This window comes from Amblyraja radiata, chromosome 11 (assembly GCF_010909765.2).
Source record: "Amblyraja radiata isolate CabotCenter1 chromosome 11, sAmbRad1.1.pri, whole genome shotgun sequence".
NCBI lineage: Eukaryota > Metazoa > Chordata > Chondrichthyes > Rajiformes > Rajidae > Amblyraja > Amblyraja radiata.
This window is the reverse complement of record NC_045966.1, coordinates 54806339-54825384: the sequence shown is the minus strand read 5'-3', so window position 1 is coordinate 54825384 and position 19046 is coordinate 54806339. Positions and strand designations below refer to the sequence as shown.

Below are 19046 nucleotides of genomic sequence, written 5' to 3'. Positions count from 1 at the left end.
AATGCATGCAGGTAGGAGTTTCTCTTGATTTTCTATACAAACGAGTGGCAAAATAAAAAGTTGTCTTAACACAAGAATCTCTACCCTGCCAATAGCTCATTTAATCTGCCGCTTGTCCTGAGAACATTGTACAGATCCATGAAGTATGAAATCCCTTTGACTTCATCATTATGGCATGTTACACCGCAATAGATTTGATACATTTTATACATTTTCTGTTATACTTAGTTAAGGGCCTGTCCCACTTAGGCGATTCTGTACACGACTGCCAGGGACTAGTTTTAATAGAATTCACCAACGACACCTGGCGACAACCTTCGACAGCACCTATGTCAACCTACGACAGCAAAAATTGGTGCCACTGTCGCCGAGAATTTTTCAACATGTCGAATATTTTGCGGCAATCGCCTGTAGTCGCCCAAAAAATTGCCTAACAGGCCCATTACTCTTTATTTTTAACTTTGTGTTTGAGCATCTGTTCATCACTGACACTTTCTATTTTCATTTCAAACTATTTAAAAAGGCTCAGGCAAGGAAGTCCATGGAAGAATAAAGTGTATATTCCTTTTTGAGTTTGGGTTCTCATAGGATTTGAAGAGTGTTTGGTCTTTATTTATCTCTTGCTTTGTTTTGTTTCAGGGCAAGAGCTGGAGAGTGATTCCCAACCAGTGATCTATACTGAGGTACAGACACCAAAAAAGGTTGGTAAAAGTGATACTATTTAATCCAGCTTCTACTTTCTGCATTGATGTTGCTTCATGAAGAATTAAATCACCTGTTGGGGTGTCACAGAGAGGGTGTCACAAGGTGTAGCTGTTTGCTTTTAACTGGTTCAAGAGTCATGAGTGTTTTATTGTCATATGTACCAAATAGAACAATGAAATTCTTACTTGCAGCAGCACAACAGAATATGTAAACATAGTACTCTGCAAACATTAAACACAAGCCTCCCCAATTTCCCCCCTTTCCCTACCAGTTCCCCCCAGGGGAGGCTTGGTCCTCCAACTCAAACCATTCCCAAATGTAAGATTCCAGCACTCCCCTGCCTCCCTCAGCAGTGGGCTTAAAAAAAAATTCCAATTGCACTTGCCCTGCGTGTTGCAATAGCAATCCGCCCTCCCCCTCCTGTGAGGTGAAAAGTTCAGAATGTTTCTGTGTCACAACATTTTATCAAAGTGTATTGGAAGCTGGCAGGAATGATTTTAATGAAAAATGTGATTACAATATGGCTGCTCCCCCAACAGTGTGGTCTCCCAATGCAATATTCCACCATCAGTCATCCCCCCAACACAACTTAACCCATTCCCGAATGTAAGATTCCAGCACTCCTCTGCTTACCTCAGCAGTGGACTTCAATTCCACTGCCATTTCCACTTCAATTCCAATTCCACTTCCGCTGCCTGCCACATCAGTTCCAACTGCAATACCAATTGGCCCTTCCCCTCCTGTTGAAAAATCCCATTGTGAAAAGTTCAGAGTGTTTTTGTCTTGAAACATTGTATCAAAGTGTGTTGGAAGCTGGCAGGAATGATTTTAACAGTAAAAATCTTGTGAAAGGTGGCATTTTTAAAGCTTTAATCGTGAATAACGTGAAATATAGGATGAAATGTTAATTGAAGCTGATCACTGCTAGCCGAGCCATTGTGATGTCATCAGTTGAAGCTGGTCGTTTTAAATTCAATCTTTTGATTTTTTTAAACTTTTATCCAGTAATGGGTCGAGAATAAGTCGAGAAATAAAACATAAAATGTTCAGTGAAGGGGTTCTCTGCCTCGAGGAGAAAAATATCAATCAGAATATGTAAAAATGTAATCGTTACTGAATAGTGTTTTTGCGAAGATGTAAAGACAACCACATATACACACACATATACACACACACATATGCACATGTTCAAGATCAGACTTTTAATAAATATTTGATATACTATATATGTGTGTGTGTGTGTGCATATATATATATATGTGTGTGTGTATATATACATATATATACACACACACACACACACACACACACACACACACACACACACACACACACACACACACACACACACACACACACACACACACATATATATATACACATATATATGCACATATATATACATATATATACATACACACTATATGTACACACACACACATTGAACTATACTTTTTATATATATATATATATATATATATATATATATAGGCATATACACACACACACACACATATATATATACATATACTTATTAAAAGTCTGATCTTGTGTGTGTGTGTGTGTGTGTGTGTGTGTGTGTGTGTGTGTGTGTGTGTGTGTGTGTGTGTGTGTGTGTGTGTGTGTGTGTGTGTGTGTGTGTGTGTGTGTGTGTGTGTGTGTGGTTGTCTTTACATCATCAAAAAACACTACACGGTAATGATTACATTTTTACATATTCTGATTGACAATTTTCCCATCGAGGCAGAGATCACCTTCACATTTTATGCTTTATTTCTCGACTTATTCTCGACTCATTACTGATTAAAAGTTAAAAATAATCAAAAGACTTTGAATTTAAAACGACCAGCATCAACTGAAGATGTCACAATGGCTTGGCTAACAGTGATCAGCTTCACTGAAGATTTCATCCTATATTTCACGTTATTTGCGATTAAAGCTTTAAAAATGCCAACTTTCACAAGCCATTTTTTTAACTGTTAAAATCATTCCTGCCAGCTTCCAACACACTTCGACACAATGTTGCGACACAGGAACACTCTGAACTTTTCACCTCACAGGAGGGAGAGGGCAAATTGCTATTGCAACACACAGGGCAAGTACAATTGGAATTTTTTTTAAGCTGCTGAGGGAGGTAGGGGTGTGCTGGAATCTTACATTTGGGAATGGCTTGAGTTGGAGGACCAGGCCTGCCGTGGGGTCTATGGATAAGGAACGGGTGCATTGGGGGAGCAGACCCAACGGGTCTGCACAAGGTCCAGTGTATATATATATACTAGACCATGTGCAGTCCCATTGGGTCTGCTCCCCCAATGCACCCATTCCTTATCCATAACCCCCAGGGTATTATATATATAATTGTTTGTTTGTTTGTTTTTATATGTATGTATGTGTATTGTTATATATATAAAAACAAACAAACAATAATAGTGCAAAAATACAAAACCAATGCCCCCAAGTCTATGTAGTTCAGAGCTTAATTGGAGTTTGTAGTGTTTAATAGGCTGAAAGGGAATAGTGGGGAAAAGCCATTCCTGAACCTGGACATTACAGTTTTCAGGCTCCTGTATCTTCTTTCTGATGGCAGAGATGAAATGAGTGTGTGGCCAGGGTGGTGTGGATCTCTGATGATGTTGGCTGCCTTTTTGAGACAATAACTCCTGTAAATCCCTTCGATGGTGGGGAGGTCAGAACCTGTGATGGACTGGGCAGTGCTCACCACTGTTTGCAGTCTTCTTCGCTCTAGGGCATTCAATTTGTCGAACCAGGCGGTGACACAACCAGTCAATATGCTCTCTACTGTAGTTCAAGAGAGTCCTATCTGACATACCGACTCACCGCAATCTTCTCAGGATTACTTTATAATTGCATCAGTGTGCTGGGTCCAGGAAAGATCTTCACAAATATGCATGCCCAGGAATTCAAATTTTTTGACTCTCTCCACCATTGTCCCATTGATAAAGACAGGTTTGAGGGTCCTCATGCTTCCTCTTCCAAAGTCACCAACAGTACAAGTGGCCAAGCTGACACTACAATACCGCCAAGACAATGGGCCTTTATGGCCATGTTAAGAACTCTACTACTATAACAACTCAGACTTGATAATGTCACCAAACTAGGTGACTCTTGTATACTGTTTCAGTGTACTATTCCAATAACTGGTACTGAATCTGTACTTGTGTCTACTAATACTTTTACTGAATTGTATGCAAAGTTTCACTGTACCTCGGTACATGTGACAATAAAAATATTGAACCATTGTCCATTGACATGGCAGACTGATCCAGAAGGCAAAGATGCAAGGATCCATGGTGAATTGGTAGCTCGGATTCAGAACTGGCTTACCCATAGTAAGTAGATGGCGGAGGTGGAATGATGTTATCCTGGCTGGAGGTCTGTGACCAGAGTGTTCTATAGGGATCTATGCTGGGAGCTCTGTTGTTTCCAAATGATACAAAAATTGGTACAATTGCAGAGGGTGAAGAAGGCTGTCAAAAGATGCAGTGGGATATAGATCAGTTAAGATATAAGCGGGGAATGACATTTATAATTTTATCTGGGCAAGTGTGAGGTGTCACACTTTGGGAGGGAAAAGGGTACAGTTAATGGCAGGACCCTTAAGGGCCTGTCCCACTTGGCCGTCATTTGCGCGTAATTTACGCGACATCATTTACGCATCACGACACACGACGCGGGTGTGGTGACACGCACGTGATGTGCGCATGGTGCGTGGTGACATAGGCAGTGACGTGTGGCCGCGCGTGGCTCCCCAGGATTTTGGTATATACAAAATCTTTGCGCGACATCTGCGTGATGCGCAAATGACGGCCAAGTGGGACAGGCCCTTTAACAACATTGATGTGCAGAGAGATCTTGGGGTCGAAGTCCATAACTCCACTGAAAGTAACAACGCAAGTAGATAAAGTAATAAAAGATGGTGTATGGTATGATTTTCTTCATCGTAAGAGCATTGAGTACAAGAAATTAATTTACATTTTTATTGAATTTTGTTGGGCATATTTGGAATAGTGTGTAGTTCTGATCACCCCATTACAGGAAAAGAAGTGGAGATCTTGGAAAGGGTGCAGAAGAGGCTTACCAGGAGACTGCGTGGAATAGAGGGTATTAACAATAGGTTGGTCAAACTTGGATTGGTATCTCTGGAGTGTTCGAGGCTGAGGGGAGAACTAACAGAAGTTGCTCCAATCATGAGAGGCTCAGATGGGTTAGATAGTCAAAACTATTTTCAAAACTTGGAAATGTCAAAAACTAGAGAGCATAGCTTTAAGATCAGAGGAAGAAAGTTTAAAGGAGATGTGCGAGGCAAGTATATTATATTGTGTGCGGTATGTGCCTGTAATGCATTGTGAGGGTGGTAGAAGTATTTAAAAGGTTTTAGATAGGGAAAGGCATGGAGGGATATGGAAAACATGCAGGGAAAGGGATTAGCTTAGGTACTATCATGTTCAGCACAGACATAGTAGACTAAAGGCCTGTTCCTGTGCTGCACTGTTCTACGTTCTACATATATACTAAGATGGATTTTGAAATTGTGGACAATAAGGTAGAGGAATTGAGAAGATGAGGAAAGTTGTCACAAAAAGAGGCAGATATGGAAAGCTATGTTTACAAAAAGTGTGGGTGAGGTGTCGATGCACATAGGTTACAGACGTAACAAGGTGTAACAATATTGGAGCCAACTGTAGGATTTTGTTTTGAAGATAGACACAAAATGCTGGATTAACTCAGTGGGACAGGCAGAATCTCAGGAAAGAAGGAATGGGTGATGTTTTGGGTCGAGAAGAAAACATCTGATCACAGGCACAGAGGAGTACTTTATCAACTTAGTTCCTAAACTGGCACGAGAATAAAAATAGAAATTATAAAGTCACAGAAAGATACAGATACTGAAACAGACCCTCCAGGTCACCATATGATGATCATAAATCACCATCTGTTTAATCCCATTTAATTACATGAGCAATGTAAAACAAATACTACAAGGTCATTGCAAGGTCATTGTCCTGAATATTACTCGATGAGAATTGCAGAATCCAATGGCAAGATAATTAATTCTATTGGCACACAGTTCTGGCTGCAGTTATCTGAAATTCTGTGAGATTGGCTTCCTTGGTTTATGAATGTTCTTCATTCCAAAATAACACAAAAACTTGCTTTTGTACAGCAACTGTGCAATAATAAAACGTTCAGGTGAAACTTAACTTTAGGTCACTTCAGTTACAAAGGTGAGATAAGGTGATTGAAACATGTACAAATGCAACATTTAAGGGACATTTCGACAGATAAAGGGATAGGAAAGATTTAGAGGGATGTGGGTCAGATGGGACGGGTTTAAATGGGCATTTTGGTCATCATCGACAAGTTGGGTTGAAGGGCGTATTTCTGTGCTGTATGTCATGACTCAATGACTAAGTTGATAAAATGGACACATGGGCATTAGCGTTGATGCCCAGTAGATTTGAAGAAGTTTCTTAAAGTAGAGGAGTTGTAACAAGAAGAAAGAAATACTGCAGGAATTTCTGACTTCTGTTTGGATAGTACAAGCCTGAACTGCCGATGAAGCAATGCTGAAATTTGGGGATGGACAAGAGGTCAGAATAAGATTGAGCGCTCAGGGTAGAGAGGAATTTACAGTGAAGGCGAGGAGTGAGATTGTGGATATATTGGAGAAGTAAGGATGAATCCGTGAGCATGGTTGGGACAGAAATGCATGGGGATGAACAAATATGGGCAGCACAGCGATAGAGTTGCAGCGCCAGAGACCCTGGTTCGATCCCATCTTCAGGTGCTATTTTATTTTATTTTATTTTATTATTTATTTCGAACAGAATAAAAGAATAAAAAGCAAGTGTGAAACAGAATACAAAAAACAAAACAAAAATATTTATAAAGTGTCATAAACAATATCTATAAATGAATGAAATCGTATGTGTCCGAAAAGGAGCAGGAAGAAGCCAAAGCTTATTAATTCCCACCCCTTATTCAACTGCTTGTAATTATCTTATACAAATTTAGCGGCTATATGTACACCATATGTACACCAGCCACTATATGTACACCAAATTATTTACATTTAAACACTAATCAAATATTTACAAAGCCATACAAAAAAATAAAAAAATAAAAATAAAATAAAAAACCCTCATATACTATATAGTATCTTAGTCATATATACAACCCATCACCCTATAATCACCCTTCCCAATACAATCATTATAACAAATATCCCACTCACAATCACCTATCCTCATCCCAATATCCTTTTAAACAAGTGTTTTTGTACATCTTTTTTAACTGAATTATGCTATCTGTTTGGAGTTTGTACGTTCTCCACCGTGACCATGTGGGTTTTCTCCAAGATGTTCCGTTTCCTCCCACACTCCAAAGATATACAGGTTTGTAGGTTCATTGGCTTGGTATAATTGTAAATTGCCCCTAGTGTGTGTAGGATAGTGTTAGTGTGCGGACTCGGTAGGCCGAAAGGCCTATTTCCGCGCTGTATCTCTAAACCAAACTAAACTAGAAGAATATGAGGCATTGTGAGGGAGAATTGAACTTTAGCAGCATCTCTTATTGTCCCTCTCTCTGCAGACTCCGGGAACTCAGTCTGAGACCAGCGGGAGACGAGAGAAAGAATTTGCCTATGCCAACCTGCAGCATGAATCAAATGGCAAACAAGCTAAAGGTCAGAGCAACAGAGTGGAGTTCTTGGGAGCCGTGTGAAAGAACCTGGAACGAATGCCTGCAATCAGTTAAATAACACACAGGCAGCACAGAATTGACAACACCTGAAACTGGAGCCGAACAAGGTGGTGCGTGGTGGTTTTTACGGGTAAACCCTGACTGTATTTTGTTTGTGCAATGAAAACAAAATAGGCACAGGCTGTTATCTATATAATATATCAGAAACCTTGCAGATTATGTGTCCTTCTGCAGTTTACTTCCACACTTTGTGGCACACTTTCTCCTGCCAAATGTTTGCCCTTTCTACTTCTCCTCTTCTGACTCTTTCAATCATATACGTTTCTACTTCCTACTTTGCTCCTTGCACGGAACTTGCACGCCATTAATTTATTTACCCTGCTTCGTTTATCCCATCCCAGTTCGCTCATCCAATTTTTTTCTGCTTACAACTTGAACCCAGTCTTTACTCTCATAGTTGTGAGTAATGTCCCATAAATGGGTGAACAAGCCTGGCTGTACACGAGGGCTTTGTAAATACTTCTAAACTCTTTTTATCTTGGATGTGCAGAATAGTTCCAAAATTGTCTCCACCAATGAATTGAGCTATAATACAGCGTAGACAGTGTATTATGCAGCAAACAATATCAATGAACTCAGTAAACAGTCTACATAAAGAAAAAACAAGATTCTCCCAATAATAGCACGATAATGTCCCTAGAAGAAAATGCAAAGCATGAAGCAATGCTACATACAAATTGTGTGCATAAAATCAACCTGGCACTCACAGTAATGTGAGCATCATACCTGATTGATAGAAGAATTCATCCACCATTTGCATTCTACTCAGTACAAAGGTTGCCATTATTTGCAACCTTGGATGTTAACTAAGTCTCCCCCTGCTTTTGCATTTAAAAAATCACAGTACTGGAAATATGTGCAAGCTCCAGTATTGGATGGAACAGTGGATGTAAAATGTTGTTCTCTTACCTTGAGCGCCTGAATCGAATTTCACTGTACCTCAATTGGTACATGTGACAATAAACTGACCTTGACCTTGACACATTGAAAATAAATTATCCTCTGCACATGGGATCAGAATTTTCTCAGTCTACTGACTAATATGGTACGATCTGAACAGTGAGTTGTATTCAAATTTTTACTTACCCTGGGTCTGACTGATCTGATTTAAATTGGCTGAGCATGCATGGTGACTGAAACCATTCCAGATGCTGTTAAAGTATACCACAAATATCCTAATTTACACCAAGTCCTGTTTACTAAATGACCGTCATATCTTGCTGAAAACCCCTGTTTAACTTTGGGTGTGTTAAGGTGCTCACAGGCTGGTGCAGCTTAGAGGGCATTTTACATTGTATTTAACAACATGAATGTTTAATGCATTGCGTTCCAAAAGAGCCAGTTCTTCAACAACACTCACCAAGTAATCTGTGGATGCACTGGAGTGGGTGTAGGAAGGGCAATGAAAGGCTGTCAGAAATTACCAGTCCTGTCTGCAACATATGATAGGAAAAATAACTCTTTTATTTGTGCTCATTTCTTCTGACGTTGACAAGCAAAATATTATCAAATTAAACTGAGAAGCTCATGTAATTTGTGCCAGCTAATTATCTAAAGCATTTATATAAAGAGGAACATTAATTGGAAGGTAAAGCTTTACAGGAGGAGGCTGCTGGTATAGTGTAGGTGACATTGCTAGGTGAAGATGAATTATGTGTCAACTCTGCCTCTTTACACAGACATGAAGGGTTCAGAAAAGGTTATTTTAGCTGCAATATCTTCTCCTTTTTACAACACGTGTAGATAATTGTATGCACTTCTAAACCACAATCTGTCAATGTTTCTCGTAAACACCACACCCTTGTATGTTAGCCAGTGATTCATTGTGTTGGGATTTCCCCTCGTATGCAAATATTCTCAGAAGAACACGTATAAGGTTTTCATATCATTACCTGCTCCCAAACTCCAAACCTTCCTCTCCTTCTCCTTACAATTATTATGTTTGGTTTCCTTTCTCACTGTCCATCTCCCATTCAATCAACTGCCTCTTCAGGTTCCCAAGTCTGGTTCCCAAGTCTGGTTCCCAAGTCTGCTTGAGCACATTCCCAAAAAGAGCATATTCCCACTCTTTTTCCCTTCAATTAATGTCAATCTGACAGGAGAGTCTTTGCAGAGCGCTACCTTCTCATGCCAACTGCATTGCCACATTCATTAATGCATTGTTGGTCAATCTTCTTTCATTGATTCCCAATATTGATTCTACTGTCCTCTGATTTTTCTTTTGGGTGTTGTCGGCAATATCCTGGAATATTAATCTTTACTCCTGAGAAATCCAGGAAAATCCAGGAGAACTGACAACCTTTATGTGTTAGTCTGTATGAACCCATATCTATCTATCTATCTATCTATCTATCTATCTATCTATCTATCTATCTATCTATCTATCTATCTCCTATCTATTTACATTGCTTGCTAGCTTTTTTTCTCTCTCTACCTCTATACGTATCTCCACATGTATTGATCTAATCACATTTTTGAACATTTTTCTGTCTCTTTTTCCTTCAACCTGTCTTTCGCACTCTTGTTCTCTGTTAGTCTTACTTTATATATCTCACCATTTTTCCATTTCTATGGAAACATCTATTTGCTTTTTCCCGACCTACTTTATTTCATTTTCTGTCTGTCTAGCATTCTCTTGCCCTCTCTCTCTCTCTCTCTCTCTGATTTGTTTTATTCACTTTAACTTACAATGTAGCCTAACATTCCATTGTAAAACTTCTACAGAACTAAATTTTGGCATCTATTGGAATAATTGCAATTAAAATATATGGTCTGTCAATACAAGTATAGGGAGGAGTTTAACTAGAAACTAACATTAAAAGTACCATAAGTTAAATCTAGAAATAATTTCAATAATTAATCAACATTTTAGCAAATCAGAATTAATCATTTTGTGTTTCACTATTCTTTATATACAAAAGCTTATTTCTGTTACTAGAAATACTCAGAATCTCCAGGCACTGAATCTCAGGAATGAACCATGCCACCACTTCAGTGGAAACGAGATTTGTATTTCACAAAGAGATTGTATTAATATTCTGAATTTGGATAATTATACAATGCTTATATTTGTTAACAAGTCTGCAAAAGGGAGGTGGTGCACCCATCCAGCTGTGCCTGGCTAGAGTGTAATGCAATGAAATGCAGGACAGCTGTGGCTCTATAGCAGAGGCAAACATTACAGCGTTACTCTGCACAGTTATCTTAACTTGGGCAATGCTGATATCAAATTGGTCATGAGTGTCTAACCCACCTGATCTCTCTCCCCATTGGTCGCTGGTAGAGAGTGGGCAGCCAATTTATCATTGACCTCAGCCATAGCTAAAATAACCACACTTTGTGCAATCCACTGACAAACAGTAATCAGTGGCCTGGGGATGTATGGTATATTACAATATCTTATTTTATATATTTAGTGGAAGTAGCCTTATGACTGTACAGCTGTGTGCTTTGTCTATCAATTACACTGTTCATTAAGATTATGTAAAAAGTATGTAAATTATATAATTACAGTTTAATGATTAACGCATCCTGACAAATAAATTAAATCTGTGTATTATTAAGAGCTACTGTGTTCAGTTCTTTTTAAGTTGTTCGAAATGATGGGTTGTTTTGGTGCTTGCTTATGAATCAATAAAATACTGGAACCCGAGGTATAACATTTGTTTGCTGAGAATAATCTCTGAAGATGGTTTGTCTCAATCCAGATTCAATTCATTGCCACAGTTGGATAAACTATTTGGAGGGAAAATCAGAAATAATTCTTTCATCCAGAAGGTGGTTGGAGTCTGGAACACACTGCCTGAGCCAAGCAGTTTATAGATCAATAAATAAATAAATAAATGTATATAGGCAAATAAATATATAAGATAACTTATATAGACAAACTGTCGAAAGCCAACTATTATGGGCTGTCAATGGTTGGAATGGACATGATGGGCCTAAGTCCTTTTTTTCTGGACTGAATTATTATTTACCTCTGTGAATTTAAGTTATTATTAACTTTCTCATCCTTAAGAAGTCCCAAGGGGCTCAACAGTACTTTTAACAACATGGAACCTTTTAGAAATGAAATTCATTGCTATAACGTGGAGAAACGTGTCACTTAATTTGTCCACAGTGAGGTATCAGGCACAATAATATGATAAATGACTGGGCAATATGGTTTGCATGGTACAAATGTAAAATAATGTGAATGCTAGAGATTAAAATATTATCATATTCTGCATTTATTTAGCATATCAGGTAATATCATAGAGAGAATAATGTAATCAAACTATCACTTTGCTAATTTTTATTAGAATATGCCATTGCCATCATAGCATTTCTGTTTTTAGTGACATTAATTGATAAATAATATTTGTCAAACAGTGAGGAAAACTCCACCAAACTCCTCAAACTTATTACAGAAGCTATTCTTACCTGGGTAAAAGGCCAAACTCGAATGCCTTGGGTTTAGTGGACCCAATGGTGGTAAAGCTGTCTTGTTGTGTCATCAAGATGTTAATCAAGTACAGCCTTCCCTTTACCATTTCATGCTGAGTGTCCCTGATCAATGTGTGCTTCTCCAAATAAGGCTTTGGACTTGCCCTTCGAAATTATCCCAACAATTCTCTCACCATCTAATTGTATTTACTGGCCTCCAATTGCGCAGCTAACCTCTTCCTCCCTGTTTAAAATCACCCTCCAACTCCTGTTTGTTATGAAAAGTCACAGTGGGGAATGTATCCACTATATCCAACATCCAACAAAGTCCAATTGCAGGACATGTGGAAGAACCCCCATCCAGGAATCACAAGACCCTCAAAATAATTATCTTCTTCGATCAATGAATCTTCACAAAATACCTCTTTGGATCTGTCCATAAATATTGTAGTAAACTTGAACACAACCCTTTAAGAAGTGATGACCTTGAAGCAACAGCTATTGTTCACAACTAATAGCACTCAGCCATCGGTCTGAAAGGTTAACTGATTTCCAATCTGTGGAGTCTACTAACACAGTCAGTGTTTTATTTTTAAGTTTAATCCTTGTTTTCAAATTCATCAATGGTTAGCCACTCTGTGACAGCTTCTTCCTGTTTAGCATCCCTCCTAGATGTCTGCTCTTATTCAATGTTGCATTAAATCTAACTCTACGATACATTGCTGCAACTGGACCTCCAGTGACACCAGCTAATCTTTGCAATTTGTGTCAATGCCATCATAAGAACTTCTAGTTTCCTACTAAAGATGTCTACATTCAGCAGCAAGTCAAAGTTGGCAATGATCCACCTAAAGAACCAAAACTCTGAAATATGAACAAAGTTTTCAATCCAAAGACCATGTTGCTAACAAACTAGGGAGCTGACATCCCATTGAATCTTTATAGGGAACAACACCTGTCCACCCTGGGAAATGAGGAATGCCATTGATATTGGCCGAGGCTCTGTGATCAACAGTGGCAGAATTGCAATGGCCAATCACCATACCATCAGCTGCCATGGACTAAGGTGGTATTTCAATGGGTGGCATGCTGTCAATGGTTAACTGTTGCAATGTGGCACTCTATGAGGAATGTGTTCTCTGTTTGTAAAGCATAGGCATTGACAAGTCTCTGATCAATCAAACTGAGACATGTAGGGGACTTGAGAATGGGTCTTCTTATCAAGTCCACATACAAGATTAGAAGTTGTTCAGCCAGAGGATCTGCATACAATGGTGTCTGTCTTGCGCTTCCTGTGCTTCTTGTGCGTGGTGGTGGAAAGATTGGTGAGAACAGGGCCGTGACTGAACATTCTATCCTTGACCCCTTGAGAATGGGGAAGACTGGCTCAAGATGGAGGATACAACTTAGAAGCTGACATTGGAATTCAGATCCTATAGATAGACACAAAACCTGGAGTAACTCAGTGGGTCAGACAGCATCTCTGGAGAAAAGGAATAGGTGACGTTTTGGGTCGAGACCCTTCATTGGGTTTTAGCAGTAGAAAATGGAGAGTGACAACTAACCCAACCACTCTCAGCAGGAGGACAGTGACGGGGATTTCTCAAGGGAGCTGCATACTTTTATTTTGCGCAATACATCTGCATTACAATACATCATGATGGCATGGTCTTATCCAAAGTTGTACGGTTACTTCCTACTGCAGAATTGTCCTGCCAGAAATCGAGTATGTACTTTCTCCCCGTGACCACGTGGGTTTACCCCGGGTGCTCCGGTTTCCTCCCACATTCCAAAGAGTTGTCCCTCGTGTGTCGTGTGAGCTTGTGTAGTGGGAATCACTGGTCGGCGCGGACTCAGCGGGCTAAAGGGCCTGTTCCCACGCTGTATCTCTAAACTAAATTAAAGTCAAAGAAGTAGGTTTCTCTATAAGCCTTGCTCTCAGGTAGATGAACATTTAAACAATACCGTGCAGGATATTTGGAATATCAGGTCAATACAAAATCTCTGCAATGTCACAACTTTAAACATATCGCCTTGCAAATACCAGCTTGTAGCGGACGCAGAGTTGTCCGTTAAAGAACGAGGCAGACACGAAGTTTGTCCGAAAATACTGTTCTATAATTGCTACGCTAATTCTCCTCACTCACCAACCACGTGCACGCATGATTAACACCTTAAATACTCCCCAGGGGACCCGTGATCACACCGTGACCCCTACCTCTCGTCACCGGGACACGTGTCCCCCACAAGAGCTGAAGGTTATATATAGTGCGTGGCCCACCACCCGGTGCCGCCAGGGGTTATGCATAGGAAATGCATTATTGCAATATGTATAATATAATTTATTGTAAAATCATAACAACATCAGTGCCTATTACGTCACTAATATGATACAGATTCTGATTTATTATTCTCTGAAATTCTCCAACGAAAAGGAAACCTCTAATCTTTGGCCTTCAGTTTCCTTGTGGGTAGCACAGCTGCGTAACTACTGGAGCCGCTGACTTGCAGCTTTTGTGACCCTGGTTCGATCTCTGTTGCCGTTTGTGTGGACTCTGCAGACATCTTTTGAATCCATGGGTTGACTTGGGTTGATATGATCTCTTTCCACATCCCATAACCTGTTGATTAGAAAGTTAATTGACTATTGTAAATTGCCCCAAGTGTGTGGATGAGTGGCAGAGTCTGGGTGGAAATGATATGAATAAAATTGGGATGAAAAAATTAGTTAGGCAGGATTAGAACAAAATGGCTGATTCATGGCCAGCGTGGACACAATGGTCCAAAGGCCATGTTTCCGTGTTGCATCTCTCTGTAAATGAAAAAAAAACCCAGCTGTTTTATCTTTTCTATGATTCCAATTATGTTATATTAATTCCATGTTTAATCAGAACACCCCCATCAACTCCACCTACACTTCCCGCTGCCTCAAGAAAGCTGTCAATATACTCAAGGACTACTCACATCCTAGTCATTCACTCTTCTACCCCCTCCAATCTGGCAGGAGTTACAAGAGCTTAAAAACACATTCCACCAGGTTCACGAACACCTTCTTCCCAGCTGTTTATTCAGACTATTGAATGGACCTTCCATTAGCTAAGGATGTCCTCCTGATCTCCCAATCTGCCTTAGTGCAGCTCTTGCAAATTTTAATCTGCATATTCTCTGTTGCTGTAATACTACATTCTGCACTCTGATTCCTTTCTCCTTTTGAGCACCTTTTGTACATATATATAGTTTGATGGCATTTTTGTATGCAATGATTTGCCTGGATAGCACATAAAATAAAGTATCTCACTCTCTCTCGGTACACGTGACAATAAGAAATCAATACCAATGCCAATATAATCCTCCAAACTTTATGCTCCTCCAATTCTGACCATCTGAACATCAATGGTTTGGTTCTCTTAGTAAATATACATTCAGCCCTTGGAATTCCCCCTAAACCTCTGAGCAAGCGCCTGCTCCTTCTTTATCGATCTGTCCAATCTACCTTTTAATGAATTTTGTTTGAAAGCCCTTCTGTCAAATCCTGCCCCTCATTCTGCTAATTAAACACACTATATCCACAGTGATTGATGTTGTGGTTCTTCGCAGTAGTTTTTGAATATTTATTATCTTCCTCCTTTGCAAAATCAACTACTTCCCTTTTCGTGGAGTTAGAAGTTGCTGATAAGTGACAATTCTGCTGTGTCTAGCTCGACGTTGGTTTTAAGTGTCGGTGTTCTACTGCAAATGCTAGCATTGCCAGCGATTCCCACATCGTTGGTTGACCTACAACATAGCTTGATTGCAGGAGATTGGTTTCTTCAAGAGAGCATTGTACCAACAAAGCTTACAAAGGAAAGAGGTAAGGAGAACTCTTACTGTACATTGTCATTGCAATAGTTCCAATAGCTGTATATTTGTGTGAAATCAAAGTTTACATTCAGACATTTCTTAGGAGCACAGATTTATCGCATCATGAATGATATTTGTTTCAGACAACAGTGATGATTCAAAGCTGAAAAATACTTTTCATAACACTTTCATAACACATAAAACATATCACTGGGTGGCACGGTGACGCAGCAGTAGAGTTGCTGCCTTACAGTGCCAGAGACCCGGGTTCAATACTGACTATGGGTGCTGTCTCTACGGAGTTTGTACGTTCTCCCTGTGACCACGTGGTATTTCTCCAAGATCTTCCGTTTCCTCCCACACTCCAAAGATTTACAGATTTGTTGGTTAATTGGCTTGGTATAAATGTAAATTGTCCTGAATGTGTGTAGGATAGCGTTAATGACCAGGGATCGCTGGTCGATGCGGACTCGGTGGGCCAAAGGGCCTGACTCCACGCTGTATCTCTAAACTAAACTTTAGAAAAACATGAAGAACAGCGTTGTGCATATTAAAAGTAATTCAATGCTTTGTTAGATGCAAGGTATGCAAGATTATCATGGGAACAAAGATAAAAGGTACAATTTCTCTCCACAGCAAGTTCTTATGATCCATAATGCTTTGACCAAAAGATTAATATTTTATTGTAACATTCAAAACATATGCAACCACTTTCAAAGGAAGAACATTGCAGAGTTATGGGAAACAAATGGAGGGATTGATTGGAAAGCTTTTTCTGAGAGTCAGTACCAACATAATAGACCCAATGCTCACATTCAAGAATAAGAAGGGGTGTCCAACTGGTTCAAAGATCTTATAGCTCTTATGCTCTAAGATCTTTGAACTGGTTCTTCCCAGAGGTGTTTGCTGCAACAGTCAGAATGGGATGGGGGAAAGTAGTGAAGAGATCAGGAGTACAATAGGAGTAAATGTTGGGCTGGATCAATGTGGGAGTTTGCACAATATAAAGAAGCTGCTTACTGACGGTGATGTAACCTGTGTTTCTCAGCTGCTGTGTGCATGATCTGTCAAAGCTGAAATTCAAAGAATGAGCAGACTGCAATGTACTCTGGCACTTTTGGCCACCTGTCTTGTCCAGGGTAAGTATCCAGTTTCTCCTGTTGCTATGCATAATCTCTAATGAGATTATTTTTCCTCTTCATCGGCAGCTATTTTATTGTCCTGCTCTTATGATAGTTGGCCCCTTCAACAATTGCAAGCCCAAATCCATCCAAGTATCTCCGACACTGAGTTCATTCCTTCTATCTAGAAATGCTGCCTGTCCCGCTAGGTTACTCCAGCATTTTGTGTCTATCTTCCATATACCATGAAATGCTGCTTGCTGGGATCATTGCTATTCCCCAGGGAACTATGCTGTGCAAAGCTAAGTTATTAATGCACAAACTAGCAGTAATTTCTGGTGAATTAATGTATCATGGCTTCCAACTCACCTGGGTGTGCGCAGGCCGATTTAAGCTTCTTCACCTTTCAATTTCACAACCATAATTTCAACATCCTTTGTACGATTAAAAGCCTATGAGCTTGCACACTGAACCTGCCACAGAATGTTAAATTAACAGGACAGGTTCTTGATCACTTGGCAATAATGTAATCATCATTATTCTAGCAAAAGGGATGGCGATTACATTTTTTTAAAGTACCTGGACATGCACTGGACTCAACAAGGCATGGATAGCTGTGGACCAAAACTGGTATATGGGGTTAGTGTAGATGTGTACTCCTTAGTCAATATGAACGTGGTGGGAAAAGAGCTTGTTCCTGTGCTGAAGATACACACAAAATGCTGGAGTAACTCAGTGGGACAGGCAGCATCTCTGGAGAGAAGGGATGGGTGATGTTTCGGGCCAAGACCCTTCTTCAGACCATTCGTTCTCACCAGAGATGCTGTCTGTCCCGCTAACTCCAGCATTTTGTGTCTATCTTTAGTTTAAACCAGCATCTGCCGTTCCTTCCTACACATTGTTCCTGTATGACTTTACAACTCCATTATTACCAACATTACAAATCAAAAATTCTGCCTAGAGGTTTGAAAAAGATTATCTATTCACATGGTGGCACGGTGGCGCAGCAGTAGAGTTGCTGCCATAGACCCGGGTTCGATCCTGACTATGGGTGCTGTCTGTACGGAGTTTGTACATTCTCCCCGTGACCTGCATGGGTTTTCCCCAGGATTTCCGGTTTCCTACATACAGGTACAGTACGTACAGATTTGCAGGCTAATTGGCTTGGTAAAATGTAAATTGTCCCTAGTGTGTGTTGGATAGTGTAAATGTGCGGAGATCGCTGGTTGGCATGGACTCGGTGAGCCGAAGGGCGTGTTTCCACGCTATATTTCTAAAAAAAAAGCATTTTATTTTCTTTATCATTTTGTCTCTCCTTTAATCTAATCTCTTTTGCTTGGTTTGATAATAATGTGATTTTCTTTTTTGTTGATCTGTTTGTTTCTCCATTCCATCTCACACACTGAGGTACCAGGTGCCCTTATCAGACTGAATGTCCCCAACATAATGGGCAAACAGAAGGGTGCAAAAAAATCAGTGTGAAATATCGCAACCTGACATGATTTTGGTTGATAAGTTACATACTGTAAAGAGAAGCAGAAAATGTGCAAAAGAGCTGAGGGAAGCAAGGAGAATGGGCAAAGCTATTGTAGTGATGTAAGGAAAAGTCAGCTTTTCCACATATAAGATTATTATGGAATAGTAACAAATTTAAAATTGGTCACAAATTTAAAAGAGCTTGATTTGCGCCTAGAAGAAATTTATCTCAAAGGAATAGGTGTGTACAAGTGCAGAAGTGATGTTAGAAAGACCTCCACCGAAATGTTTCAAACTGGACACTGAACCTCAGGTAGAACACATTGACCTTTGGTGACTTACTCAAATAATACCAGGATTTAACGTCTTAAAATTCAGGGGACCAAGTTGTATTTCCCTGAGTACAGAATGTTGAAGGAAATATAGTTAAATATTAAACAGAATGAATTGATTTGATACAAATAAACTATTTGCCTCTGGGGTAAACCAAAACAAAGGGAGATCTCTTTAATGGTGCTGAGAAGCACCACCCATGAGGCAACAGGAAAAGGGACAGGGAGCTGGAGTAGCTCCGCAAGGTCAGGAGAACATGGATAGGCGACGTTTTGAATCGGTACCCTTCTTCAGGCTCGTGGATCCCGACCAGAATATTGTCCTATCCATGTTCTCCTGAGATGCTGCCTGACCACTGAGCAA

The 19046-nt window shown here is 39.8% G+C and overlaps 2 protein-coding genes across 10 annotated transcripts in view; both read left to right on the top strand.

Annotated features, from left to right (window-relative positions):
• The window catches only part of LOC116978655 (myelin-associated glycoprotein-like), a 56677-nt gene extending 45624 nt beyond the window's left edge, over positions 1 to 11053 (top strand). For 4 of the 5 annotated variants that reach the window (XM_033029956.1, XM_033029953.1, XM_033029955.1 and 1 more), the window contains 2 exons: positions 640 to 701; positions 7318 to 11053. In XM_033029956.1, the coding sequence (XP_032885847.1) occupies positions 640 to 701; positions 7318 to 7449 (194 nt within the window). In that variant the 3' untranslated portion in view covers positions 7450 to 11053. Of the gene's footprint in view, positions 1 to 639; positions 702 to 3982; positions 4056 to 7317 lie in introns of all 5 variants that reach the window. The other variant, XM_033029957.1, reaches the window with a different exon arrangement.
• A 4564-nt stretch (positions 11054 to 15617) lies between these two features.
• LOC116978654 (B-cell receptor CD22-like) overlaps positions 15618 to 19046 on the top strand; it is a 70543-nt gene continuing 67114 nt past the window's right edge. For all 5 annotated transcript variants that reach the window (XM_033029950.1, XM_033029952.1, XM_033029951.1 and 2 more), the window contains exons 1-2: positions 15618 to 15763; positions 16802 to 16892. In XM_033029950.1, the coding sequence (XP_032885841.1) occupies positions 16841 to 16892 (52 nt within the window). In that variant the 5' untranslated portion in view covers positions 15618 to 15763; positions 16802 to 16840. The remainder of the gene's footprint in view (positions 15764 to 16801; positions 16893 to 19046) is intronic.